This window comes from Boleophthalmus pectinirostris, unplaced genomic scaffold (genome assembly GCF_026225935.1).
Source record: "Boleophthalmus pectinirostris isolate CB_2022bp ecotype Guang Dong unplaced genomic scaffold, ASM2622593v1 HiC_scaffold_18, whole genome shotgun sequence".
Classification (NCBI taxonomy): Eukaryota; Metazoa; Chordata; class Actinopteri; order Gobiiformes; family Gobiidae; genus Boleophthalmus; species Boleophthalmus pectinirostris.
In genome coordinates this window covers 21,210,178-21,236,255 of record NW_026571133.1, presented here as the reverse complement: position 1 = coordinate 21,236,255, position 26,078 = coordinate 21,210,178, and the positions used below count along the sequence as shown (strand labels likewise).

Sequence of the window (26,078 nt, the reverse complement as noted above, 5' to 3'; positions counted from 1 at the left end):
TTCAGGGGTGCTAGCACTCTCAGGATAAGACTTGAAACCATGGGCTTCAGGATTTTATTTTTTGTTATTTATTATTTGTTATTTTTATTTATTTGATCTACCACAAATGCTTTATTTTGTATATCTTTACCTCCTGTGTGAATTCCAAGTTGAATACAACTACTATACAGAAAAATCTTTCAAAATTAGTGCATCAGTTTAGAATGATAGGGGGAAAAAAAAGAAGTAATAACATGATCTCAGTTCTACCGTGGCTGTAAGTTGTCGTGCCAAAAACGTGGCTTCCTGTCAATTCTTGCTTGTTGTTACAAATGAACAATATATATTCAAACTCACAAGTCTCTGAAGGATTTGGGATTTTGAAAAGCCTTTTTGAATATGTTCTTTGTTAAAATGCTAACCTAATCTACACCAGAGCCTATTTGCAGTAGAAGCTCATGTGTTTTTGTGCTGTGTTTACTGAAATGGGCACCAGAGGAAGGCACTGTTTGCATTTTGGTTTAAATGAAAGACAGGAGTGATTTTTCTGTTTGTAAGTGTTATTCTGCTTTATCTGTTTCACCTTTTATGGAAGAAACATTTAAGTACAGTCAGGTGGAGGAAACATGGCCTCTGACAAATGACATGGATAGTGTAAGAGGCAGTTAAAATGAATGAAAGCAGCAGTAAATTTACACTAATTTGATAGCAATTGATCTTGCTTGTGTGTGTGTCTTAAAGGTGTGCTAACTTTTCTTGTTGTGGTTTGCCATATGTGTGTTTCCATCTATGGAGATGTTATAGCTTTTCCTGGAATGTTCAACAGCATGGCATACTTGCATTTATGTTGTATTGCTAAAAGAAAAACTGAAAAAACAAACAAACAAACAAACACACACGCACTTATGCACATACACGCATATGCACACATGCACGCACACATACAAACATTGGGGATAAATAAGTTCAGTGCCATATTGTGAAACACTTCAGCCAAATTGTCTTTTATGTATTTTTGGACTGAGAGAAAATCATAAAATACAGTGATATAATGTAACACTGAAACCCCTGACAAATACTTGATCATCATAACCTAATGACACTTATTCCTATAAAGAAGAATTCTTCCCATCCTTACAAAGTCCTCCCTTTGACTCCCTCCTTTAAAGTGTATGCGCAATTCTCAATCTCTTGGCCCCCAAATAGGTTTCTTTCATCAACTGAACAATGTTTTTGTCAAATGGAAAGCTTTCTGTCAATAGAAGGCTTTTCATTTTTTAAATTTTCTTTAGTCTTGCTGTTTTGCTGTTAAAACAAAACAAACCTTGACTTTTCTCTGTATTTCACAAGATATTGGCACAGAACATCCACAGTTATGTAAATGAAAGGTTTTAGATAAAAAGCAGTGTATGAGCTGTATAGAAATTTCAAAGGTCATCTGGGATAAAAGACTCACACTTTAGCTAGGAAACATTAACATTTTAAAATTTTTGTGCATAAAAGCAATAGCAAAGGAGGCTAGTGATCTCTCTGGAATTTACAACTCTACAGTGTCCAAGAAGGAGCATAGGTCAGTGCTCGTGTACCCCAAACAAACATGCCACACATAAAGGAAACGGAAGATATTTTAAAATCTGGAATTTTGCAAACCTCAGTGATCACACTGAGGGCATATAAAAGTTTACATAATTTAACCGATTAAAATGAAATTAAATTGTTTAAAACTGCAAAACACAAGCAAGTAAAACAGAAAAAGGCAAATTTTATGTGTTCCTCTCCTGTTGCTGATGGTGAAAGTTAATTTATCCAAATGTCATCCCAAACCCTACACCAATGCAAAGTGTGAAGTACATAGCCTGTATTTTCGTACAGTGTTGTTTTAACTGAAAAAATCTAAACTTCTTTGGACCAGGACCTTTCAGTGTCTATACATTTAGAGTGCAACATTTATGGAGAAAGATTAGTTTTGTTTTTATACTGCAAGCATCCAGTTACAGTTTCCTCCAATTTTCCTCCATACAATCTAAATAAATAGGCTTTGTTGAGTAATCAGAGAACACAGGATTTATTTTTGTTATAGCAGCCATATTAATCACTCGTGGCAAAGGTGGTATAAATTTGTTGGATTTATTGCCCTTCTAGATAGTGTATAAACATTTGGATACCCTGGACATTTCTATTTTAGGCTTAAAGTGACCACTGTGTTTGTTTTTCTTCCTAGAACAGATAAGGCTGAACAACAGGGAGATGTACAACAAACAAAACCATTAGATCTTTGTTTTTCAGTGGGCTATAGACAGACAACTGCACCATGACATACAAATTACATCCATATATTATATTACCACTACCCAAACATGCTGATAGGATCTTCTGGCCCATTAATACAGGAACATCCATGTGTTCACAAAGGTCAGTCTGCACCAAATGCTCTCACACTTACCGGTAAACGAAAGGCTTATGGAAAAAGCACATATTGCTTTCAGTCCATTTCCAGTAAATATTCATTGTACAAATATCTGACCTTGTACTTTATGTAGTTATTTTGATTGTTTCCTTTGATGTTGTGAATGAACACACATTTAATATACCAATAACACAAAAATGCAGTCCATAAAATAAAATAAAAACATTACCATGTCTTATATGGCTGTCTACATATTTCAGCATATGTGGCTTACAAATCTCATATAAAATTGTATTTTTTTTATAGAAAAGCTGCAAAAAATGTGCACCTTTTTAAAAATCTATTATTATTTATAGAATTTATAGTAATAAAAGCAAACAAACACAATGTTTGGCTTTTTATTGGGAACCAAGGTACAAATCTTGTTCATATAGTACATTTCAGGAACAGTCTGGTGTGCTAATAAAGTGCATAGTAATATTAAGCATAAAGGCAGTGAGTTGGAATACAACTCAAGAAGTGTCCCAGTGCAGGATAAGAGTTAGAATCTGCTTCACCAGCTGTCGTATCATTGGGCTGATGGGATAGTGAGGAGGCAGCTTTGGCTCAACACTTACAACATTTACTGAGTACCTATAATCAAATTGTATTATTTACTTTATCAAGAATAAAAGCATATGTTTGAAAATGTAATGTTTCTTACTTGAAATCATCTCTGAAGTTGGACTTCAGATGTTGCATGAGATGTTTGCTGTATTGCAGACTAACCAGCAGGAGGTGACATCGTTGAAACAACAGGACCGACTGTACTGGACTTAATATGTAGTGTGGTGGACTGGATAGAACCAGTACTACCTGTTGGGTCTGGTAACCAATAAAGGATAACTACAAAAAAATACAGATTTTGAATAAGGTAATAATATAAGCTAATAATATTTACTGTTTTATTGCAATAATATAAGGTAATAATATTATAGGCCTAATGTGTCTAGTAATAATACTACTAATACCACTACTAACAATAAATGCATTTTGTTTAGTAAGCTTTAGTTAGCTTTAGTAATAATCGGCTGTTGACTGAGTTTACCAGGTGACGATGTGGCTGTAGCTCTTGAAGTATCCACCCAACAGACAAGATACTCTCAGAAAAGGAAAACTTGCTTTTCTGGAAGTCACAAAGAAATTCAAAGTAGTCTTTATTATAAACAAAAATACTTCATTTTGTGGATGAATTAAACCACACACCTCTTGACCTTGAAGCAGCAGTTCAAAGAGCAATGAACAGGCAGAGTCCAAATACTCAACAAGAGAAACATCAGTCTGTGAGAAGAGCAGAAACTGTTTACAATTAAACTCCACTCTGCTATATCATTAATGTGACCAAAGTAGTGCCTCTTGGCCACTTCATATTTGTAAATGAGAATTAAGTAAAATAAATAAAGATAAAGTGCACCTGGGTGGCATTTGGAGTCTGAGGCCCTGGATCACGAATCAAAGCTAGTAGCATCCTGGTAACAAGGGCACCACTGTAGGAACAGTTCAGAGTGTTTTATTTGATTATTTTGGTTATTTATTTGATTATTTTGCCTGTATTTGTTCAAATTCAAAAACTCTTTACTTGTTTGCAGAGAGTAGACTCAGTCTGGCTGGTTCCACCTCAGTCTCTCTAAACATGATGGCCAGCGTCTGGACAATCACGGTGCTCATTCTACAAATAAAAAAGAAATACTTAAGAAATCATTCATATGCTTTACATAAAAAATACATGTCCATTATGGATGTAACATGTTTCTACAATTGTAAAAACAATACAAACAAAACCAGCTTTATTTACATGCACACCAAAAGCAGATTATTATAAGATTTTTAATGACATGCAAATAGCAAAATAAGATGTGAGCAATCAAAGGGACTATGTTCAGAGAGAAATTTGATAATTTTGCTACTTTGTCTACATGCTAATTTCGTAGTATTTAATCCAAACAATCTGATGATAATCTGATTTTGGGTGTGTATGTAACTGTCTAGGTCAGAGGTTATGGCAAGTGCAGCGCCAGTTCAAAGAGGGACATACTATATCTCAAAGAGGATTTAGTCTGCTCTGTTCTAAGTATGTCTGGAAATCCCTACAGCACACATAGTAGAGCTTACAAGAGGTGATCTGTTGTGTAAATCACACTGCGACCTCCAGGTAGGCAATCCTCAAGAGTCTGGACCAGGAACACGCACAACTCACTGGACTATGATAAAGACCAAGAGACAGACCAAATATTTTTAAGATACAGACATGTTGCTGTACATAACACGTAGGACATAAAGTAGTTCTTACTCTCCAGAAGAGTCTGCGTAATGTCATATTTCTATGAGCAGCAGTGCACAGCTCCTGCAGTAACAGATATAGGCTCTCCACACTGATGCCCTTCCGTAACACATCAGCTTGTAATTGAGAAAACAAATGGGATGTTTGCTCCCAGCTAAACAGAGAACAATGGACTGTAATGTTAAATTTAAAATATTATGACTTTTATGACCCCAGGAAATTTCTTACCTGATGTCTGGAGGTGAAGTACAATACTTTCTCCTATATACTGGGTCTAAAGTCAAGGTAGACTTCTACAAAAAAGTGAAAGGTGACTATGGATAAATAATAATTTTTTTGTATTACTTTTGGTACTATTTTTGCAATTCAAAGACTCACAATGATGAAGCTGGTCCAGGAACTCTGTAGATTAACATAAAGTGTGGAGAATGGTGAAAGTGCGTATAAATGCAGTTCAGCTATGTTGGAACCTTTGTCTTGTTTCAAAAGACGTGACAACAACAAACCAATTCTCCTGGGCACCTAGGCAAGATAGTTTAGAACATATTTAGTACATTAATATTAACGTAAAGTCATTAGTAAAAAGGACCGCAGTATAGGCTGTGTTCATGTTTTAGAATTTGATGATGTTATAATTTCCGATGGAGGACAGGGGACATATGACTTCAAAGATTCAAAGGGACATTCAACTAAGCTGCCATATTAATATTATGGCTATCGTAAACAACTGAGAACTGACAACTATAACATCTTTGGGGTTTTATATTGGCACACATTTTTAGAGCTAAAGTAAAAAAATATCATGTCACTTTATTTAAGTTTTATGTTGGTGCAAAAAGACATTGAGCTTTGTGACAGTTTTTGTTTCATGGGACAAGCCCAATAATTACAGAGACACTGACCATAAATCAGGTCAACAAATCAGTAACCTGACTTTTTGGAATTTTAAACTACAGATTCTATATCAATCATGTTACATTTATGTTTGGATTTTATAGGCATTTAGGAATTCATTTCTGAATATATATCAATACAAGGTTCAATTTGTAGCTCTAACATTATTAAATTACCTTAGGAGATAGTGAGTTTTTTGTGCGCTGATTGGAGGTAAGAGGGTACATAGAGGCAGAGGAGTGAGGTCGGGCTGGAGGTTGGGGGGCTAGGAGACCCAGAGTCTCTCCATTAGGACAAGAGGCGGACCGGCTGGATCTAGGTGTGTAAACAGAGATTGGTGAGCTGATTAATATGAAAATCATCACAAATAACTATATATAGTACATTTTTATTAACCTAAGATTTAAAATGCATAATTGCAGCCATACTCACTTAGGCTAATCTTGTCAGATCTGAGAGGCTAAGCAAGGCCCGGCCTGATTAGTACTTGGATGGGAAACCATTGGGAATATCAGATGCCAAAAGCAAGCCATTTCATCCACACTGCCTAGTGTAAAAGTGGTGTGTGTGTGTGTGAGTATTCAGTGGTGATCGGAGCAGCTGATGCTGCAGATTGGAACCCTTGCTTCCATCAGTCTATCCCAGGGCAGCTGTGGCTACATAGTAACTTACCACCACTGAGAGTGGAGTGAATGAATAATACACTGGAAAGTATCTCTGAGTGTCCAAAAATCACAATATAAAGCCAAAGTATTATTATGATTACAATTATTGAATAAAAAGTATGGAAGACCAGGCTCACAGCACCATTTACCAGGAAGACAAATATGGTAGGACATTTATGTAGGACACGTATGACTTGGGATGGGATGAACTACATCCCATCCATAATAAAGTAATTACACTTCTGATATATGACATGCATACATTTTGTACAACACCAGTTATGTCTTTCCTTCACCCATGATTTTTAGCACAAATAGATAGATTTGAACTGCATAATTAAGATTAAAAGCAGTATGTAAGTTTCTGGAAATTTCATTTTTTATCTGAAACGCTTTTGGCCATGTCTTGGATGTGACCATGCAAGTGATATCTTTGTCACACTTGACTGTCACACTGCTGGCTTGTACACTGACACGCCTTTAGTGTCTCCAGTGGCTCATAACTAATTTAACTTTTTCCTTACTTTATACCTGACTTGCCAAGCCTAGTATACTGAAGTCTAAACGTTGTATTAAGTGTAGTTGTACAAACTTATAGCAACACTTGTAGGACCTCCCCCTTATGACAACAACCTATTAAATGTTTTATGGATTTAAGAGTTTGTCTGTCTCCCTGACTCCCAGGCACAATTTACACTTTAGTGTTGTTCTAAACTTTACACAAGTTCTCATTAAACATTTAAAGAAAAAGAAAGTATTCATAGGTTTCAGCATCCTGCTATAGGCAACAGTTTAAGGACTTTTCACCAATCAAAAGACTGTTTTTTTTGTTTTTTTGGGGGGGGGGACTTAATTCCAGGACTGTGCTTCTAAATAGCAGGAGAAAAAGACAACAATTAATCCCTCTACTCTACTAGTTTTGTGTGTTGTGAAGCTTACCTGTGTGCAGCATATCCTGTGGAGGTGACGACACAAGGCAGTTAGTGTTACAGGTAAAAACATCTCCGCAAAGAAGCAGGCACCACATGAGCCACTGGTTTTCTATTTAATTTTAATGAAAGATCACTAGTACCAACTTCCTCAATTTATACAGGAGATAATTTCCAGTGTTTGAGTCTTGATAATGAAAAAAAACTTTTACCTTCTGATGTAAGAGGGCTAAAGGTGTGAGATGGGGGAAGTGCAGGTAACAGTTGATCATCATGATACGCCTTTGAAACAGGTTTCTCTGGGACATAAATGATCTTTATGTGCTGACACTGCTCCCTATCTTTGCCACTGAGGAAGTCTGGGAGGTCATTGATCTGCAAAAACAAGGTTATAAAAATATTGGGTTATATATTTTGTATACATCATCTTACTGTATGTGGAAGAACAGTCTAACAGTAGTACCATGTTTGCACAATGTCATCAGCTGTGGTTTATTCTTAGATCTGCATGTAATGTGTTTTTAATTACTCAAGTGAGAGGCCCGACAGTGAAAGCCTGGAGTAAGTGATAAGTGTAATCTAAGGAGGATCAACAGGGATCAACCTGCATAAGCCAGTTACTTAATGTGAACTTTGTGATACAACACAGGAAAGATTTTCCCCAAATCAATAACATTCTGGTGAAACTAATCGTGTCTTGGGCAACTCTCCTATCTGCCTAATGAGTCTAGATTTTGGAGAAATCTTCAATTCAGCTATATAAACAATACTGACTATGCTGCCACTTCATGTATACGACAACACAAAAGCACACAGAGCAAAAACAGATGTTTGTTGATTGTGGGACTATAGGCTAATATGATCAGTCAATGTATGTGACCCACGCATCCAGTAAAGGGTCATTAATAAAAGTGCATGACTTGTGGCAGCTTCACTCACCAGCTCTATGGCCCTCACGGAGCTGAACCCGAAGGCAGAGGTGAGTGTGCGTGGCGGGAACTCAGTTAGGTACACACGCTCATCGCTCATCACCACGTGCATGTAAACTTTATTAATGGAGTCCGACTTGACCACACATGGTTCATAGGTCCGGATGCGCTCGTACAGTGCCCGTTCCGTGTTACGCTTCAGGAAAGAGTCCAGTCTGATGTTTCGGCGATAGAGCAGTGTCCCGGGGCCGGCCCGGGCCATAGGCACAGACTAAAGGTGAAGAGTCAATCTTCCACGGAGAGAGGCCTGGCCCGCCTGGCTTTCTATTAAAAAGGATTAGGCCTTACAGGCAAAATTACGGTAGCCTACTACTAGTTTGATGTGGCTCCTCTTAGCCAGTGGGGGTAGGCTGTAGGCTACCACAGTCCTGGCTGTCATTAAGCCTACCTGTCGCACAAGTCTGTGATTGGTCAGCTAAGGGAGAGGGCCGGTGCTGATTGGCTGGAGATAAGACAATGTAGTGAAGTGAACTCTGGATTAAACATCATGTAATATAGGTCTAGGTCTTGGAATTGGCAGTGATTCAAAGGCTACATTTAATTTCTCGAATGATATGTAGATTATTGAGTTGTTATAAAACTACAATGAATTTCGGATTTCGAACAAACTCACACAGATTAAGAAGCGTACGGCCGTGCCACCTAGCGGCTGTGTTAATGTATTACAAGGTCGTTTTTCAGTAGTTTCTCCCCATAATTGTATAGAGTTTTTAAAAATAGCAATAATAATCAAAACTCAATGCAACTATTTATAGAATGGACTAATGTAAATGAGAAAGTGTTCTCCTTTCCTTCTACTGTGCAGCTGCAAAACAACAGTTGTGGGCTGTTGGTCCAACACTGTCAGCTTTGTCTTTCACAAATGAACGATCTCATTGGTCCCAGAGAGAAACAGCGACACACACACACACACACACACACACACACACACACACACACACACACACACACACACACACACACACACACACACACACACACACACACACACACACACACACACACACACACACACACACACACACACACACACACACAGAGAGAGAGAGAGAGAGAGAGAGAGTTGTTGAGTTGAGCACTGTGATGAACCTATGTCAGGCTGAAATAATAACAAACATTTCTGTAACTTATTGGGTGGCAAAATCCTGTGCTGGTGAGAAAAGGGACACTGAAGGGCACAAAGTTCAAAAGTTCAGGCAGCCTCAAAAGTCTGATCTGCAGAAGAAGCCAGCTTACACAGATTTATTATTTGCAGTGAAGGATGACCGCCTTGAGCAGCTGGGAGCTGTGCGTCAAGTATGCGCTCTTCATCTTCAACTTTGTCCTTTGGGTGAGTCTGAAAAATGTCACCATTTTATTTATATAGGCCTAGACTGAGTAGCATTTGTCAGCGTATAGGCTATTAAATTAGTTAATGAAAGGCTACTCATAAGCATAGGCGTATTTTGTACCCTATTTATTTTACCTAGCCCATGTTAGGTTAAAGATAAGAAACAACATTATAACATAGATCAGAAACAGGGTAATATGGCCCATATTAGGCAAGGCAAGGCAAGTTTATTTGTATAGCACAATTCGTACACAAAGTAATTCAAAGTGCTTTACAGAATAAGAAATACATTAAAATCATAATAAAAACAAATCAAAACATAAAAAATCATGAAGATTAAAATTAAAAAAGAGAGACATAAATTGGAGAGAAGAGTGCGGAATGAAAACCTTTCAGTTATATGCACAGTTAAACAGAAATGTTTTGAGCCTGGATTTAAACAGCGTCACAGAAGAGTCTGTCTCACATGTTCAGGAAGACTGTTCCAGGTTTTAGCTGCATGAACCTGAAACGCTGACTCCCTTGTTTAGTTCTGACTCTGGGCACCAGCAGGAGGTCGGTCCCTGAGCTCCTCAGAGTGCGAGATGGTTCATATGACACTAACATGTCACAGATGTACTTTGGTGCTCGGCCATTACAAATATTACCCTGTTTCTGATCTATGTTATAATGCTGTTTCCTCCGACCTGGAGTTGTGTTTTGTTTCATTTACACGTTTAACACAGACTGAGCTCTTTTCTCAAATAGAAAACACTTAGTTCCATTTTGTGATGCCATGTGGCAATTCAGGAAGTGCTCCATTCTGTTATTAAAATCCATACACGGTCACTAATTATGTGGATCATTTCGGCCCTGGAATTGCGAATCTCATACAAAAGGTAAAAGGTAAAACTACTGCTTCATGACAACACAAGGTGGAACGGTGCATTTTGGAGATGTAATTAATTCAAGATTTATCTAACGAAACAATAAACAACAGGTATGCTTTTGTGGAGGTCACAAAAGCATGGCTTACAGCTCACAGGAGCCATTTTGTGTAATATAGAACCCTTAATTGACAGTATAAATTTTCTTCTCAATTTAATGAGTAAAAAACAATCATTGTACACAACAAATCATTGTACTAGCTTTCCAGAATCTTATTTTGTTGCCAGGTGGGTCTGACGGTGGTTTATGGAGGTAAATGACATATGATGATGAATAACACTGTTTTTTTAAGGTAGGATGTCTCTTTATAGGCACAGGCTAGTCTATATGGGACACATTTCTGAACCTGTGAATCCATGTCCGTCATATTAAAAAACGTACACGTGTCTTTTATTCTTTCAATCGTCTTTTAATTGTGCGCAGCTGGGCGTAGGTCTAAAGGAGCGCCGCCTCTTCCTCCCGTCCCTCCCCCGGTTTCCCTTCAACACCCAGGTGTATCCGCGCGGGTGTGGTGCACTAAAGACTTTGTAAAATTACTCTTTGCGTGGTCGCTGTATGTTTTTCCATTTTGCTCGAAGACTGTATAATTTCTACCAATACGCAGGAAAAAAGGCGACTTTTTGAGCCATGGAAGGAATGCAGTGTATCAAATACCTGGTGTTTGTGTTCAACTTTATCTTCTGGGTATGTGGTTGTCATGGTGGTGGTTGAGGTTTTCGGGATTACGGAAATTGAGCATCGAGACGTAAACCGTATCTTAATCTAGCACATTTTTGTCTCTAGGATTTTGTTTTAAATGTGTTAATCACTGCATGTCTTGGGTCTTGTCTCACCCAACCCTGTCCAAATGAACACTGCATCTGCTTCTGGAAAAACTAGTTTTGGTTATTCATGAAGTAATATTTCTTTCATGCCTCAAATTGACACTGGTTATATAAGCAGTTTCCTTTATAGACCTATCACCACGAAGTAGTTTGATGTATCAAGAAATCCCTTTATCTCTTTGGTTTGCTACTGTAAAACCACATAATTATAATGATCCTGTGTTTACAATGTCCTATGTCCAATGACTGTTTTGGTGAGAATTAGAGGGGATAATAATATGGTTGTTGCTATAGACAGCAAGTGACCACATGAATATGTTCACTTATTTGTCCACATCTTTTTCAATGTTAAAATGATTGGTATGACCACACTTGAATGACTAAGATGTAGTTGGGTGACAAATTCAAATTCTTCAAATGGTTAACAAGCCATTCACAGTTTAACTTGTTGATGCCTCTGTGGCTTTACTGTACTAATGTGAACAACCGGTAGAGGCATCTTTTTTAACAGACCTGTGGGAGGTCATTAGAGTTCACACAGCATACACACAAGTTTAGTCTTCACACAAGGTCACAAACCAAATGTAGCAGACTTCAACACCTAAAATCAGGTGAAAATGTAAGTATGATTTGAGGATGACATTTAACTCCTATGTTTTCCCACCTGTGATAATCACTCAGTCAGCAGTTATGTTCTACACTTATTTGGTCAACACTTTAAACCTTTTTGTCTGTGTGTAAATCCAGGGTGCTGATTTACAAAAGAAATGTCAAACATCTTATCGGTATCATGGTTGTCTTTTTCCAGTTGGCAGGAACGGGGGTTCTGGCATTGGGGCTGTGGCTGCGCTTTGACTCCAGGACGTCAGGACTTTTTGAAGGAGAGGACTCTCCCTCAGTCTTTTTGACTGGTATGTTCTTCTAAACATGGCATGACCTTGTGACCACAGTTTGTTTTAGAATGAGTTACTGACTTTCTTCTCAACTCATCATTTACAATGAATATTGTAAATGTTTTGTAAATATCGCTTGAAATGGGATAGCTGACACAACTTTATACTTTCTACGCTCTGAAGCACTGAAATAATAATTTTTTATGTGAAATAAAAATAATTATTGAATTAAATTATTTGAGTGTGGTCTGATAAATAATTTGGCATTATAGCGGGACATCAGACCTTGGCATAAAATGATCGGCTCCAGCATATTTGAAAACTTCAAGGAAAAAATTATTGCTTGCAATATATTTAAACTTAATCATATTTAACTTACTGTATCTCAAGACTTTTAATGTTGATGTGACTCAATCAGCTCTAAAGCCATGGCTATGCTCTGATGTTGTCTTTTTTTTTAAGTAACAAACAATAAAAACAAACTGAGAAAGTGCTATATGCAGGGCAACTGAGGCTGTGGCCACAGTGAGTCTACAGTAAGCAGTTGCGTTGGTCAAGGCCCTCCACACATTGCTCTCATTCTTCATCTGTAAACAGGGCTGCCTTTGTTTAGTGACTTGTGTATTCTCAGTGGGACTGACACAGAAAGACAGACTGGCTCCCTCCCTTTGCTCTTTGTATCTCGCTTTAATCAAATGATAAGCGAAGTAGGCGGTCAGGCGACAGAGCACTCAGTGGAAAACGTACAGACCCAAATGACAAACTGAAGGAGGGAAATCTTTTGCGATGAGGCCACTGGGTTGGTGTCACGCTGAATCTATTGTGGTGCTTCATTGTTTTGAGTATGATTCATTCTCAAAGCTACAGGGAAAAAAAAATAAACAAAATAAAAGCATCTATATACAAGCAATAGTGTTAACAAATCAAACATAACAGTGAAACATTTTTTTTGTAGGTGTGTACATTCTGATTGCAGCTGGGGCACTGATGATGGTGGTTGGCTTCCTGGGATGTTGTGGAGCCATCAAAGAATCCCCATGCATGCTTGGATTGGTATTTATTATTTTTTTTAACTTTCAGGAGGTAAAAAGGAATAATTGTAATGTTGTTTTTCCTTTTAGTTTTTCCTCTTTCTCCTAATCATCTTTGCCATTGAAGTGGCAGCTGGAATCTGGGGCTTATCCAATAAAGACAGGGTATACAAGTGGTGGAATTCTTGTAATCTGTGTGGTTTGTTTGGTACTAATGAAGTGCATGTCATCTGTGTATCCAGGTGACTGAGGATGTAACAGAATTTTATAAGCAAACCTATAATAACTATAAGGACACCAAACAGGAGGCACTGAAGGAAACACTCCGCCTGATTCACTTTGGGGTAATCACACCCATTGGCCTATAATGTTTTTATTGATTGTGTGGGGAAAATGTTATTAATCCTTTTAAACTCTTTATAGCTGAACTGCTGCGGTACCACTGGAACCGTGATTGATGCTGCAAAAGACACCTGCCCCAAAAAGGAAGGACTGGAAGTTCTCATCACAACAGTAAATCCAGTCAACCAAAAGCTTCTCCTAATTAAAATGTCTTGAGCTGTTTTTTGAGTCCACAAATTCAGCCACATAGAGGGACAGTGGTAGAGGATTTTTGTTTTATTTTTTTAAAGGAAATTTCAGATTTAAACTTAAATAAATTGTACTGTGTCATCTACTCATTGGATATATTCAGGGCATTTTACAATCCCAGCTGTTGATAGCTGCCTGCCATACTACCACCTTTTTGTTTTATTAGAACTGCCCAGCTGCTATTGATGAGATGTTCAACAGTAAACTTCACATCATTGGCGGTGTTGGCATTGGTATTGGAATAGTCATGGTAAGTCTATTTTTTGATCAGTATTTTCATTAATGTGTCACTCAGTTTTGTGTGTAGGGGCATGCGTTTCTAAATATCAAACTTGCCTTTTCTGTGCATCCCTTTTGTTAAATTGGGCTTTCTTTTACTGTAAGACTTATGATCTGTCTGACTTTTCAGATTTTTGGCATGATCTTCAGCATGATGCTCTGCTGTGCTATTAAGAAGTCCAGAGACTTTGTCTAAATGTAGCATTTTGCATTGGCTCCACCCCAACACAGACTTCCCATGCTATGAGTTATGCTTCACTTGGATCTCTGCATGAAACCACTGCCAACTTTGACTTCTGAGAATATGAAGCATTTAAAGTGACCCAGTCCCTGCAGTTTTTTGTTCATGGAAATGGTAAAAATGTAATATGAGCATGTAACCCCTGGAAAATGCTGAATCTCACAGACTAAGCTTTTTTCATTTTACATGCGCTTGTCTATACTGAAAGTTTTATTCTTTTATTTTTTTAATGACCTCAAGGGATTGTTTGTTTTATAGTTTTATTAACAAAGATAATTTGCCAAGTGCATTTAAGTGTCAGTTAACATTAATAAAGCATATGTTTGATCTAATGTAGTTTTGTCTTTCATAGTTAACTGATATTTTAGCAAGACCTTTAAAGTGTGAATTTGTAGAAAAAGAACGGGCTAAAGTATATTTAGTCTTCCCATGCAAAGTCAAAGGGCTGGAAGTCATCTCTCAGTTGTTTGCAGCAGTCCTCCTCCTCCTCTCTGCTCTGTTTGCACTCCTTCCAATCTGCCCGGGTTGGAATGTTCAGCACTGCCTCACTGGCCAGAACCTCCCTAAACACATACATATACTTAAGTTATATTAACACTTTCTGTGAATAATGCAATGTATTTTTACACTTACCTGCCAAACTGCAAAGGAAAATGCTTCTGAATACGATAATACAGTTTCTCTCCTGAATCAAGCTCCACATAGAAATAAGGAGTCCCTGGAGGAGCAATCTGTAAAAAATATATTTGTGTAGCACTGAAATAATTCTTCCTGTCATCTTCTTGCAAAAAACTGGTAAACTACCTGTTTGAGGTCTGTATGTTCCGGGATTTCCATTAGCTCCATTTTCTGCTCCTGAGCTTGGACCATAAATGCTTCTTTAATATCCTCTGTAGTGCAACAGCTCAATGGCACTGGAACAACCTGGATTATATACATTAAAATAAGTTATATTTTAACAACAATTACATTAGTATTTTGTACCTGTAGCTGCAAATGTTGACTCCTATAATTCCTCTCAAATAGGATGCAGCGTTCCCCTTTGCTCTTATAGAAACTTTTGAGTGCTGCTTTGTATTTTTCCATCTCCTCTACCACATCTGAGGCCAAATCCACAACTGACTGGTAGTGGCCGATGGGAAGAATGAGTAGGTGTCGGGATGTCAGGGCACCTTTAGCCAGGGCCAGGTAGCACTGCAAGGTGAGCAGGATATTGTACGTTGGATTTACTTTTAAAGTACACCAGATTCCTATGTGTTTTAGTAAACTCACATGTGTGCCTATACTGATGACCAGGTGTTTCTCCACCTGAGGACTGGCCAAACAAAACCAACACGGCCCTGTTGGCTGGGCTGTATACGAGGAGAAAAAATATAGTTGGTAATCTGCAGTGGAGTCTACAGTTTCAGAGTGGGTTAGTAATTTTTGCTGTGATTGCACTTACGATGTCTGCGAGGCTGTTTGCCCCCACTCTCACCGAAGTTACCTCTTCCTCGACCTCTTCCATCTGATGGCCTCTTTCTGTTGCCTTGATTTCTGCTCAGGTCAAAGAAAAACTGACTGACAGGTTCCTGAAGAGAGTGAAAAAAGCACAATGTTGATTTATTAAAGCAAAACTAAAACATTTTACCACACAATCTAGTAGCCATGCTCACCTCCTCTTCACTTTTAAAGCTTGGTTTTGCTGCATCTGTTTTGTCTTTTGTTACTCTTCTGTAGGGATTTTCTGTCACATCCTGAGGCTGTTTAACCAACTCTACTGGATCCATGCTCTTCATAGGAATAATGTTGAAGGCATACAAATACTGTAATCAAATAGTAGTTCTTATTGTCTCAAACTATTATGTTAAAAAACAATATATACTGAACAATTTTGACAAATACCACACACATACACGCTACAACCACAGCTACAAGCAGCTGCATCGACAATAGAGGCAGAGAACGTAGTCCACTCCCCAGCCTACCCCAGAATATGGGAGAAGCCCTCTGGGAGGTGCGGTTTGGAAGTCCCCCTGACAGAGGGGTCTGCCAGACGTTCCCAGCAGACCCTCACTATACATTTGAGTCTGCCAGGTCTTTCCAGCTTCCTCCTCTGCCAGCGGATCCAACTCACAACCAGGTAGTAATTGCTGGACAGCTCTGCCCCACTCTTCACCTGTGTGTCCACATGGCCGGGGGTCAGATAATATGAGGCCTAAGTCAATTATCGACCTCGGGCCTAGGGTGTTCTGGTGCCACGTACACTGATGGACACTCTTGTGCTCGAACATGGTGTTCGTTATGGACAAACTGTGACTAGCACAGAAGTCCAACGATAGAACACGGCTCGGGTTCAGATCAGGGAGGCTGTTCCTCCCGATCACCCTTCTCCAGGTGTTACTGTCGTTGCCCACAGAGGCACTGAGGTCCCTCAGTAGAAAAATGGACTCCCAAGAAGGTCGGGTACTCTGCACTGCTGTTTGGTCCATAGGCCGACACCACAGTGAGACCTGTCATCGACCCCAAGGCGCCAACTATATCTAGTTAGTAACCTTTAGCCTTAACCTCTCGCACAAGCTAGAGTGCAAGGTGACATTCCATGTCCTCAGAGCCAGTTTCAATACGGAGATCCAGTCGTCAAGGCCCCTGCCTTTGAGTGCCACCCAGAACTCTTTGCATTGGCCCCTTATAGATCCTCCCACGGGTGGTGGGTCCATGGGAGGACATCCCCACATCACTCCGTTGGGCTTGTTCCCGGCCAGACAGACGCTCAATGGCACACACCCTAGGTCTGCCTCCAGGGTGGGACCCCGGTGATGCCAATCCGGGTGACGTAACTGGTCTCGTTCTTAAACTCATCATAAGAAGAATTTGAACAGCTCTTAGTCTGAGCTGTCCCCCCGGACCTGTTTGCCTTAACCTACCAAGGGCATAAAGCCCCCAACAACATAGCTCCCGGGATCTTTCGGGAACTTGGACTTCAAGTTCCCGAAAGAGTTCAAGGAAACAGTACACCTCTAATAAACAAGCTACTACAAACCTTTTTCTTTGCTGGGTTGCTAACATTTGCCAAAGCAATAAACCGGCTGACATGTTGAGCATTTTCTTGGAGAACAACATGATTCCTGAGAAGAAGAAAAAAAGCCAAAATACCACATGGAAAAACATAAGTAAAAACCAAAATACTAAATATGATGACATATAAACCAATAGGTGAAGGTATGTTTTAAATATTGCAGGTATGAAAACTGTCTCTTGTTTACCTGTAGGGAAGTCTCTCATAGTAAATACCTTCCAGACCAGCAAAGTGATATCTTGGCTTTAACTTGTCTGCAAGGCTAGCAATGGAGTTACTGCCACATGTTTTTGTGTCCACTTCCTGAAACAAACAGCCTTAATTAATTCAAATGCAAAATAGTATATAAAAATGTACACCTAAAAAACACTTTTATTGATTGATTGTTCTTACAGGGGTGTTGCCATAGTGCCACACTCCTTTAGGCCACTGTGATGTCAACAGTATGTCCACACCTCTAAACTTTGAGTTATTGATCAGTGGCTCAACAAGCGAACACAGATCTTTGGATGTGAAGCAGTGGGATGGTGCTGGCTCCTGTGAAGCTTCTCGACCACTGACATAAGCTATTTGTAATCCTGAAACTCCACTTAACACACCCTGACGACCTATAATGCACAGAACAAATTAAACAAATGCCTGTAGTCAGAAACCCCAACATTATTAGACCATGCATACCCAGATAAGTGATGTTCTCACACAGCTCACATCCACTGGCACTGGAGAAATACTTTGTCATCTCTGGACTCGCTGCTCCCAAAATATAAGTATGAATAGGAGCTGAAAATGTACAATAGGCCTAACCAGTTAAAGAAGTGCATTTTAACATAAACACGCCACCTGTGAGAATGATCCAAGGCAATGGCTGACCAACGGGTTTTTCATAATAGCCTCTTATCGTAGTAAATGGAAGGGTAACGTTTTGTATTCTAAAAGATAAATTTGCACTGATTGAAGAGCATATTATGTTTTAGTGATTCCCTAGACCCAATAAAGCAACAATTGCTTTAGTGTGTTTTAGTCAGTTAACTTACCTTTCCTTAAACCAGTTTTATATTGCTGCCACTCTTCATCCGCTTCAAGGCTCGTCCCAAAAAAGTCCCCAACGCAAAGCAGCAGCTGAAAAAATATAATACGTACTGTTAGCAACTTAAAGACAAAACTTCAATTTTGCTCATCTGGACTGTGTGACGCACATCAAAGGGCCCTGCTTTCTTCTGGATTGTTTGGACGCGGTTGAAGAGAGCGTTCAGTCTTCCTTCCACATCCCCACATGCTAAACTGCAGACGGTAAAACGAAAACAATAACATTTTCCATTCCGTTTACACAACGAAAGTTTCTAGGCTACATGATTTATTCAATTGCGAGGTAGATTTATTAAAATACTCACACTCTTACAGGTTGTTCTCCCATTTAAGCAAATATTCTGCAAAGCGCTTAAAACGTGAATACTGGTTGGATATTGCAGAATGAAAGTTTGGTACGTTGGCGATAATCGTCCGGATATCAAGAAAAGAAACACAAAGAAAAAAATAGTAATGTGATCCCCTTAAAACATATTATGTAATTTGGTCAGCCTATCGATATGTAAAATTGGTAAATGTTGAATTAACTATTTGAAAACATTCCTCATTGTATTGAATTATTCTTCACTATCGTTGTTTCTACACGAAATGTTTTTATGCTGGACCTGTTGGTTGCCATTTCATGTAACCTACTTTAACATGTCCAATGACTATTTATTAATATAGTTTTAATTTTATAATAGTGTTCTAAACGTTACTTAAGTATACTTGTAGTTAGAATTATAGACCACAATAATCTATTGTCATGCTCATTAACTACACCACTTTAATATCTTCAAATGGCTCGCAGATAAACTCAAATCTGGCAACCCAAGGCTTCGCAGGGCCGAGCCTCCATCCTGGCATTTGCCTTCATCCTGGTAACTCAAAAGTCCCCGGACCAAAAACAGGAAGTAAGTATCCAAATCATGAGTAAAATTCACTTTCTATTCTGAAGCGTAGCTGACGAGAAGTGCTGGGGCATTGTGGAGTAGAAAAATCTTTAAAAACACAGACTAAAACCATTGAAGGCACCGCCAGCCTTCCCAGACGCCATAAGTCTATTAACTCAAACATGGCGCCGCACAGTTTTTCAATTTTTAAGGAGATTTTGTGTTGAAGTTATCCATAGTATTTTCCTAGTTTCTGTGATTTCACATTTCTGACCACCCCACTTCACTGTCCATGATTTCCAGTGTCGCTATGGAATAAATCACAATTCATGTCCGTTGTCTAAATGACCAGTGCCCCCATTATATTGATAAAGGATCATGAACACCCACATGTCAACGGAATTTGTCTTGTTATTTTACTTCCAAAAGTTGTAATGGGCAATCGCTCTCGTATTGTATTGTATTCACTCTAAAATCTTTTTCCAGTTTACAGTTCAACCTTTTGCTCCAAATTTGCATCCCTAATCTGAAAAAGGATGAGCTCAGAAAAAGAAGATGGTGAACTGGAAACAGTCAAATCTGTCACCCTTACCCAAGACAGTGATGGCAGCATTATTCTCCACTGTTCTCCCAATGGTTGGTAGCAATTCGTTGTCCTTATTGCTGAACAGTTAAGTTATATATTAATTTTGTTTGTGATTGTCTGTGTTTTGTGCTGTATGTGTGTTAAGATGAAGACTCAGAGCCGCTCCAGAAGAAACTTTGTCTCTCCACAGAACAAGAAGATGCTCATAATTTCTCTGTGGTTTCCTTACCAAGTAAAATTTTACACAGTAATCTGTATTTTATCGAATTATAAAAAAAAAATCTCTTTAGTTTATGCATTGTGTTCTCTGTTTAGTGTCAGAGGACAGTGGGAATTTTGAAGTCACAATGGCAGCAACCTCAGAGGGAGAGCTGTCTGAAGATGGTGTTGCTCATATCCAGGTACATGCTGAACTTAACTCATATGTGATCCATGCGAGTACAGCCTTGAGCTGATTTGATGCATCTTTCGTGTTTGCATAAAAAGATTTTACAAGAAGATGAGTCTGTCCAGAGGTCAGACATTTCACCTGTCAGTCAGGCTTGGTTCACTACCAAAGAAGACAAAGACACATTGGCCAATAAAGGTATGAGAATTAGACAGTTCGGGACACTGCCTGTAAATATAGCTTTTTTAAATATTTTGGTCATTTTAGTTAGTCATACTTTTTTTTTTTTTTTTGCCTTTCTTTTATCAGCGACTTAACAGTTCTTGCATAAATATTTTGTTCAGGTCACAAGTGGAAGCAGGGTATGTGGTCTAAAGAGGAGATTGACATTCTGATGAGCAACATTGAGCGCTATGTAAAGGTACCACTTCTCTTTTAACTTACTTTTGTAGTATGGGACTGCTTTTTCTAATTACACAGTCATGTCAGGACCGGGGAATTGAGAGTGCTGCTGAGATCATCTTTGATATGTCAAAAGAAGAAAGAAAAGACTTTTACCGCTCTGTGGCCTGGGGTCTTAACCGACCATTGTTCGCTGTGTACAGGCGGGTCTTACGGATGTATGACAACCGCAACCATGTTGGAAAGTTAGTAATTTCTGTTAATAAATAAAAACAAGAAACAAGTTACATCATATTAGAATAGTGGGCAGTTAAAACAATGTTGTTATGTTCCTGTAGATATAAGCCTGAAGAAATTGAGAAGCTTAAAACGTAAGTAATGTGTGAATTGTTCTTTCTTCATCAAATAAAAGGGTTAAAATGATTAAATGTTTCTAAATATAGGCTTAAAGAGAAGCATGGAAATGACTGGGCCACAATTGGTGCTGCTTTAGGTCGTAGTGCTTCCTCCGTGAAAGACCGCTGTAGACTGATGAAGGACACTTGCAACACAGGTACCCAACAGCCCATTTTTTAAAACCATGACTTTGATGTCTGTAACTAATTTGTCTGAATCAGGTAAATGGACTGAGGAGGAGGAGCGCTGTCTTGCAGAGGTTGTGTATGAGATGGCAGGTAACACCAGGCTCAGCGGTAACAGGAGGTGTATCTTGGGCAGTGGTTGCTGAAAAAGTGCGCACACGTTCAGAGAAACAGTGTCGGTCAAAGTGGTTAAACTATTTGAACTGGAAACACACTGGAGGCACAGAATGGACAAAAGAGGATGACCAGAACTTGATACAAAGGTAGAAAAAAACTTTTCATATAACCAACATTATACTGATTAAAAGTGTCAATTTTTTTTATTTGGAGGATATCAGAGCTGGAAGTGGAGGAAGAGAATGACATCAAGTGGGAGGACCTGGCTGGAGGGTGGAGTAGTGTCCGATCTCCTCAGTGGTTACGGTCAAAGTGGTGGAGCATAAAGAGACAAGTCACAAATCACAAGGAGATCCCATTCAGTGGTACAGACAGATATATTTGAATCTGTTTTGTTGATTATGTTGTGTGTAGTGTTTGTACAGCCAAATGGATAACACCATGTGTGATGTTTATTTTGTGTGTAGTTCTTCTTAAAGGTCTACAGGAGCTGACAGCATCCTCACAGACCACCTCTGGGTCTGGGAGTCCCTCGTCTTCTTCTTCCCTGCAGATCCGACTCACACGATTGGAGGAGAGCAGCAACAGTTCCACCCCCAGCTCTGTTGCTGCTCTTCAGATTCCTGTACAGATACCTCTGCAGATTACTCACCTCGGTAAAAACATTTTTGTGGCAGATTTTTTCATTCATTCCATTCCATCTAAATATGCAATTTTACTTGCATGAAAAATAAAAACTACAATATAACAGCACTTAATATTGTGTCTATTATTTAAACTAAACAGGCACTGTGTGTTTTTCCAAGATAAAATGTCATACATGTATTGCTCTTGCATCCTCAGATTCTTCAGCGGCTACTTCTGACAGTGGAACCATCACACTGAACACAGGAGCACTACAAACATTTGAGATTTTGCCAGTAAGATTTGTGTTGATGGAAATTCCCATAATTTTATTCTGACTCCACTTCAGTTTGAAACCACAGGGTTTCTTGAATGTTGTGATGGCACATAAATGAAACCTATATGACCATAGCACTGTTCAACTATAAATTGTTTATTCTTGGGTAACTCTTTTTATGTTATGTTTTGCTCGTTTTAGTCTTTCCAACTGCAGCCCACTGGCACACCTGGGACATACTACCTCCAGACTACATCCAATCAGGGATTGCCGCTCAGCCTCTCTACCAATCAGGGCCTTCCTCTTAGTTTAACCAATAACAGTACTGTTACATTGACAAGCTCCTCACCCCCTTCACATGAACACATTATTCTTCACAGCCTCTCAGTAAGTATTTGTTTTAAGTGTTCTATGATTTTATGCATCTATATCCAATCTTTTTCCCTTTGTATATACTTCAGACTGACAGTCTTTGCTCAAGTGATGGCGTCATCATTCACACAGTCACTTCTGACCCCACCACTCTGGACCCCGTCAGCCAATCACAGCTGGTCGTAGAGGCAGAGGACAGTAGGCAGGACCACCTGGATACTTCAAGTCTACTAAACGCAACACAAAATGTTGTCACAGAAAGCCAAGAAGCAATAACAGATAGTTTTGATGGAAAGGTATGATAAACATAATTTTGCATAGATTTTACTAACCAACCACATTATTTTGAAAACGTTATGCCTACTTGTGATAGGATGTACAACAGGCATCAGTGGAAGCTACGGTAGTGAATTCAGAAATAACTTCTGGTAATACAGTTCTCATAGTTTCTCCTCATAACATCAGCAGCACACTGACTGGTAAATTATTTTGTTTTGACGTAGATGTTCATTTTCAGTTTATAAATTCAATGTAAATTATGTAATTGTTTGAATTTTATTTGATTTCTTTACTTCTCAGACCCTATCCTGGAAAACCAAGAAGGCTCAGACTGAATTTTAATCTCTCAGAAGGTTGTATGAAGCACAGCAAGTTCCTGCAGTGTTAAAAGAGGAGTCCTTGCAGACAACAATGTCCATTTGAATGACCAATTTAGTGAATATCAAAGTGCTTAACGGACTAGGAAAGAGAAGTGTTGACTAAATTATGTACCTTGACAGTTACACTTGGCACATCATAATTGTCATATTGTTTTAAACAAACAGCCATAAAGTCATGGTACATGTTTATTGTGGGGGAAAAAAATAAATTTCTTGTGACAAGGCCAACTTGTCTGAAGGAATGTGGGGCTGCTTTGCCCAGTTAGATATTTAAATGTTTACAAGCTCTATCCAAAGACTTACCACATAGAAAATCTGTAAACAATCCAGAAAATAATGAATTTGTAATTTAAATGTATCAACAAGGAATGGTGAGAGACAGTAACAGGTTTCAGCCAGTTCTTAGAAACTATGTAGATAGTGATATATGGATGAGGAACCTTGTTAAAAAGAATGTTACATTTTGTTGTATATTTTTATGGCAATAAAACATATCAAGGAGATAACAGACAATTGATATTGGCTTAGTTGCATAGTTTGCCACACTGCTTTGAAGACCTTTTAGACTTACATGTCTAATAGTTAAAAAATAATCCTAATGCAGTCAGTTAGGTCTCACTTCACCCAAATTCTAAAATGATTCAGCTTCATGTCATTACAAAAAAAAAACCCCAAAAAACAGTACAAGTATTACAATTAAAGCTAAGCTTGTGATTCCAGCAGAATTCCAGCTCAAATATCTATTGGCTTGAGTAAATGGCAGCATTAGTGTGCAAGTTTAGATCAGACACATACGTGTCAAATAAATTAGTGCAAGACTTGGCAGTCAGTGTAGTTCAACATTCAATATAAGAAAAGCTACCCAACATTTGTTTGAAAATTTGAATTAAATTAAATGACAATGATCACATCAGCCATACAAGCTGCTGCAGAAAATGGATTGCATATATTCAAACCCTGTTAATAGTACAGGTATTGTTCTAGTTTGTACTTGCATAAAGTACAAATTACTCAGTACATAGAAGAAAAATAATCAAGCTGTCAAATATTAAATGCTGGGAAAATCCACACTGAATATTACAATCAGATTTTTTTCTTGCTGAACCTTTAAATTAGAATTAGAGAGTCTTGTTGTACAGTAAACTCATAATTACAGAGTTAAAACAGTAAAATGGTGACACACACATCACAACTAAAAGAGTATTGTGTAACAACCTTTGCAGAACACTACTGCACAAGCAAGACTATTTGGTCAAACAGTCACCAACTACAGTTACATTTCATGTGTCATTTTGTAAAAAAATACCATAACTTGAAGTATCAAAAATGAGCTTCAGTGCGTATTTTTTCGTCATCAAAATATTCTCACACTTGTGTCTTTAACTCTTCTCTTTCTGGTCTAATACTGTACATTGTCTTTTCAGCAGTGTGATATGTGCTGTGCCATGTGTGTCCGTCCTGCAGAGGTTTGTGACTCAGCTTAATAACTAGATGAGTTTTTATCCCTATGAAACACAGCAGTGTAATTTTTGGTCCGCTGGGACGAAATTCCATTTGCTTTAAATACATTTTTATATTTTGTCTTAAAGTATATAGTCCTTTCATACTTGTGTTGTTTGAAAAAGGCCATGTGTCCCTCCTTTTCTTCTCCATGCTGCTACGTTTTATTGACATCATGGAAGTACAAGTTGGCACATAAACATAGCAGTACTATGGATGCCAGCATGTAGTAAATAAGTTTCCTGAATTTAGGCTCCAGATCACCCTGTCTGTACCAAAATATCTGTGAACACATCAAAATAAGTGTTAGAAAAGTGAATACTTGAGAACCAACATTTAAGATTAATAGCAGAGATAAGTTACCAGCACTATGGTGGATCCACACGTTAATAAGATGCACACAGCAAAAAATATATTTAGTGGCCGGGGAGGTGGTGAGGGGAAAACAAATGAGCTGATAATTGTCAACTGGAAAAACAAACAAACAAAAAAACAATTTAAAGTAAAATCCTCCAAAGTAGGAAACATAAAAAGTATAACTTACTTACAAGTACAATCAGTGACGTAAATCCCCCAACAACGAGGTTTATAATTCGGTCCTAAGAATCAATAACAATAAAACAATAGCATTAGCCTGTTCATCTCTAACATGAACAGGATCACAGAGTGAGGCTGTTTCTGGAGGTACATACCCGGGCCGAGGTCTCCCCGAACAGAGGCCTGTTGTCCAGACCTCCGCTGGTTCCATATGTCCTGGTGGTGAAGTCGTCCATGAGTGTCTGCACAAACAAATGGTCCCACTCAGCAGCACTGTCCCCTGAATACACTGCCCCAGGCGTGCATGCTTAGCAGAGTGTCCTCACACACACCACAGCCCATGTGCCCATTGTGAAGACCTCTTATTTACCCTGTGGAAACACAAGTGTCAATACTTAAACAACACAAAACACGGTGCAAAAAAGTGTTAAAAGATTAGCAAAGTACTTTGAAGTATTTGGGTAATTTATACTAGTAACAAAAACTACACTGGTTCAGCCTAACACCCCTGTCAGTTTGGTTATTATTATAATCTCACTGAGAACAGTAAAAGTCATTCATTTTGAGTTTTATTTGCGAATTTTACCTTTTAATGAACCCTAGAATACAGAACCAATATGTAAACCGTTTTAAATTAAAGCTTAGTGCATAGCTACTCAAAAGATAAATTATAGTTAATAAAAAATTAAACAAACTTTATACTATATATTATTACAGTCA

The 26,078-nt window shown here is 38.5% G+C and overlaps 6 protein-coding genes across 7 annotated transcripts in view; 2 read left to right on the top strand and 4 right to left on the bottom strand.

The window, feature by feature from the left end:
- Positions 1–2,848: 2,848 nt before the first annotated feature.
- cunh12orf56 (chromosome unknown C12orf56 homolog) lies at positions 2,849–8,388 on the bottom strand. Its single transcript, XM_020926250.2, has 14 exons — positions 8,134–8,388; positions 7,407–7,569; positions 7,205–7,220; positions 5,777–5,915; positions 5,085–5,228; positions 4,935–4,999; positions 4,716–4,860; positions 4,538–4,626; positions 4,005–4,094; positions 3,840–3,912; positions 3,632–3,706; positions 3,474–3,551; positions 3,090–3,271; positions 2,849–3,019 (listed from the first exon to the last, which is right to left on the bottom strand). The coding sequence occupies exons 1-14, from the start codon at positions 8,383–8,385 to the stop codon at positions 2,899–2,901; spliced, it is 1,632 nt and encodes a 543-aa protein (XP_020781909.2). The 5' UTR covers positions 8,386–8,388; the 3' UTR covers positions 2,849–2,898.
- A 2,505-nt stretch (positions 8,389–10,893) lies between these two features.
- On the top strand, positions 10,894–14,631 carry LOC110161552 (CD9 antigen-like). The gene is made up of 8 exons (XM_020926310.2): positions 10,894–11,124; positions 12,073–12,175; positions 13,113–13,210; positions 13,279–13,353; positions 13,431–13,532; positions 13,612–13,701; positions 13,946–14,029; positions 14,189–14,631. Exons 1-8 carry the CDS (start codon positions 11,068–11,070, stop codon positions 14,252–14,254), a joined length of 675 nt encoding a protein of 224 aa, XP_020781969.1. The 5' UTR covers positions 10,894–11,067; the 3' UTR covers positions 14,255–14,631.
- On the bottom strand, positions 14,543–18,974 carry cwf19l1 (CWF19 like cell cycle control factor 1). 2 transcript variants are annotated; one of them, XM_020926307.2, is made up of 14 exons: positions 18,749–18,974; positions 18,554–18,638; positions 18,392–18,476; positions 18,036–18,137; positions 17,751–17,965; positions 17,545–17,660; positions 17,322–17,406; positions 15,955–16,104; positions 15,744–15,870; positions 15,572–15,651; positions 15,284–15,493; positions 15,104–15,223; positions 14,933–15,030; positions 14,543–14,862 (listed from the first exon to the last, which is right to left on the bottom strand). In XM_020926307.2, the coding sequence occupies exons 1-14, from the start codon at positions 18,769–18,771 to the stop codon at positions 14,718–14,720; spliced, it is 1,641 nt and encodes a 546-aa protein (XP_020781966.1). In that variant the 5' UTR covers positions 18,772–18,974; the 3' UTR covers positions 14,543–14,717. The 2 variants fall into 2 exon arrangements, with proteins under 2 accessions (XP_020781966.1, XP_020781967.1); XM_020926308.2 differs by lacking the exon at positions 18,749–18,974 and adding an exon at positions 18,198–18,286 and having other exon boundaries at positions 18,036–18,107; positions 18,554–18,578.
- Positions 18,975–19,173: 199 nt separating this feature from the next.
- On the top strand, positions 19,174–23,381 carry dmtf1 (cyclin D binding myb-like transcription factor 1). The gene is given in 18 exon segments (XM_020926319.2): positions 19,174–19,336; positions 19,802–19,951; positions 20,047–20,133; positions 20,217–20,302; positions 20,388–20,487; positions 20,634–20,710; positions 20,779–20,936; positions 21,030–21,062; positions 21,135–21,244; positions 21,309–21,366; positions 21,368–21,535; positions 21,603–21,754; positions 21,857–22,045; positions 22,233–22,309; positions 22,492–22,677; positions 22,752–22,958; positions 23,036–23,141; positions 23,242–23,381. Coding segments are annotated over 17 exon segments (1,929 nt in total). The 5' UTR covers positions 19,174–19,336; positions 19,802–19,851; the 3' UTR covers positions 23,277–23,381.
- A 396-nt stretch (positions 23,382–23,777) lies between these two features.
- Positions 23,778–25,762, bottom strand: tmem243b (transmembrane protein 243, mitochondrial b). The gene is made up of 4 exons (XM_055153389.1): positions 25,514–25,762; positions 25,370–25,420; positions 25,185–25,289; positions 23,778–25,104 (listed from the first exon to the last, which is right to left on the bottom strand). Exons 1-4 carry the CDS (start codon positions 25,592–25,594, stop codon positions 24,979–24,981), a joined length of 363 nt encoding a protein of 120 aa, XP_055009364.1. The 5' UTR covers positions 25,595–25,762; the 3' UTR covers positions 23,778–24,978.
- Positions 25,721–26,078, bottom strand: part of LOC110161501 (plexin-B2-like) — a 79,272-nt gene continuing 78,914 nt past the window's right edge. Inside the window, exon 23 of the mRNA XM_055154098.1 lies at positions 25,721–25,729. Coding sequence (XP_055010073.1) covers positions 25,721–25,729 — 9 coding nt within the window. The remainder of the gene's footprint in view (positions 25,730–26,078) is intronic.

Coding starts and splice junctions, on each gene's coding strand:
- cunh12orf56 (XM_020926250.2), bottom strand. CDS start 8,385: ATGGCCCGGGCCGGCCCCGGGACACTGCTCTATCGCCGAAACATCAGA. Junction 7,570..8,133: donor CCGTGAGGGCCATAGAGCTG/GTGAGTGAAGCT, acceptor TTGTTTTTGCAG/ATCAATGACCTCCCAGACTT. Junction 4,627..4,715: donor TACGCAGACTCTTCTGGAGA/GTAAGAACTACT, acceptor TCTTTATCATAG/TCCAGTGAGTTGTGCGTGTT.
- tmem243b (XM_055153389.1), bottom strand. CDS start 25,594: ATGGACGACTTCACCACCAGGACATATGGAACCAGCGGAGGTCTGGAC. Junction 25,421..25,513: donor TCGGGGAGACCTCGGCCCGG/GTATGTACCTCC, acceptor ATTGATTCTTAG/GACCGAATTATAAACCTCGT. Junction 25,105..25,184: donor GTGGATCCACCATAGTGCTG/GTAACTTATCTC, acceptor ATGTGTTCACAG/ATATTTTGGTACAGACAGGG.
- cwf19l1 (XM_020926307.2), bottom strand. CDS start 18,771: ATGGGAGAACAACCTGTAAGAGT. Junction 17,407..17,544: donor TATGAGAGACTTCCCTACAG/GTAAACAAGAGA, acceptor TCTTCTTCTCAG/GAATCATGTTGTTCTCCAAG. Junction 14,863..14,932: donor TTTCCTTTGCAGTTTGGCAG/GTAAGTGTAAAA, acceptor GTATGTGTTTAG/GGAGGTTCTGGCCAGTGAGG.
- LOC110161552 (XM_020926310.2), top strand. CDS start 11,068: ATGGAAGGAATGCAGTGTATCAAATACCTGGTGTTTGTGTTCAACTTT. Junction 13,354..13,430: donor GCTTATCCAATAAAGACAGG/GTATACAAGTGG, acceptor CTGTGTATCCAG/GTGACTGAGGATGTAACAGA. Junction 14,030..14,188: donor TTGGTATTGGAATAGTCATG/GTAAGTCTATTT, acceptor CTGACTTTTCAG/ATTTTTGGCATGATCTTCAG.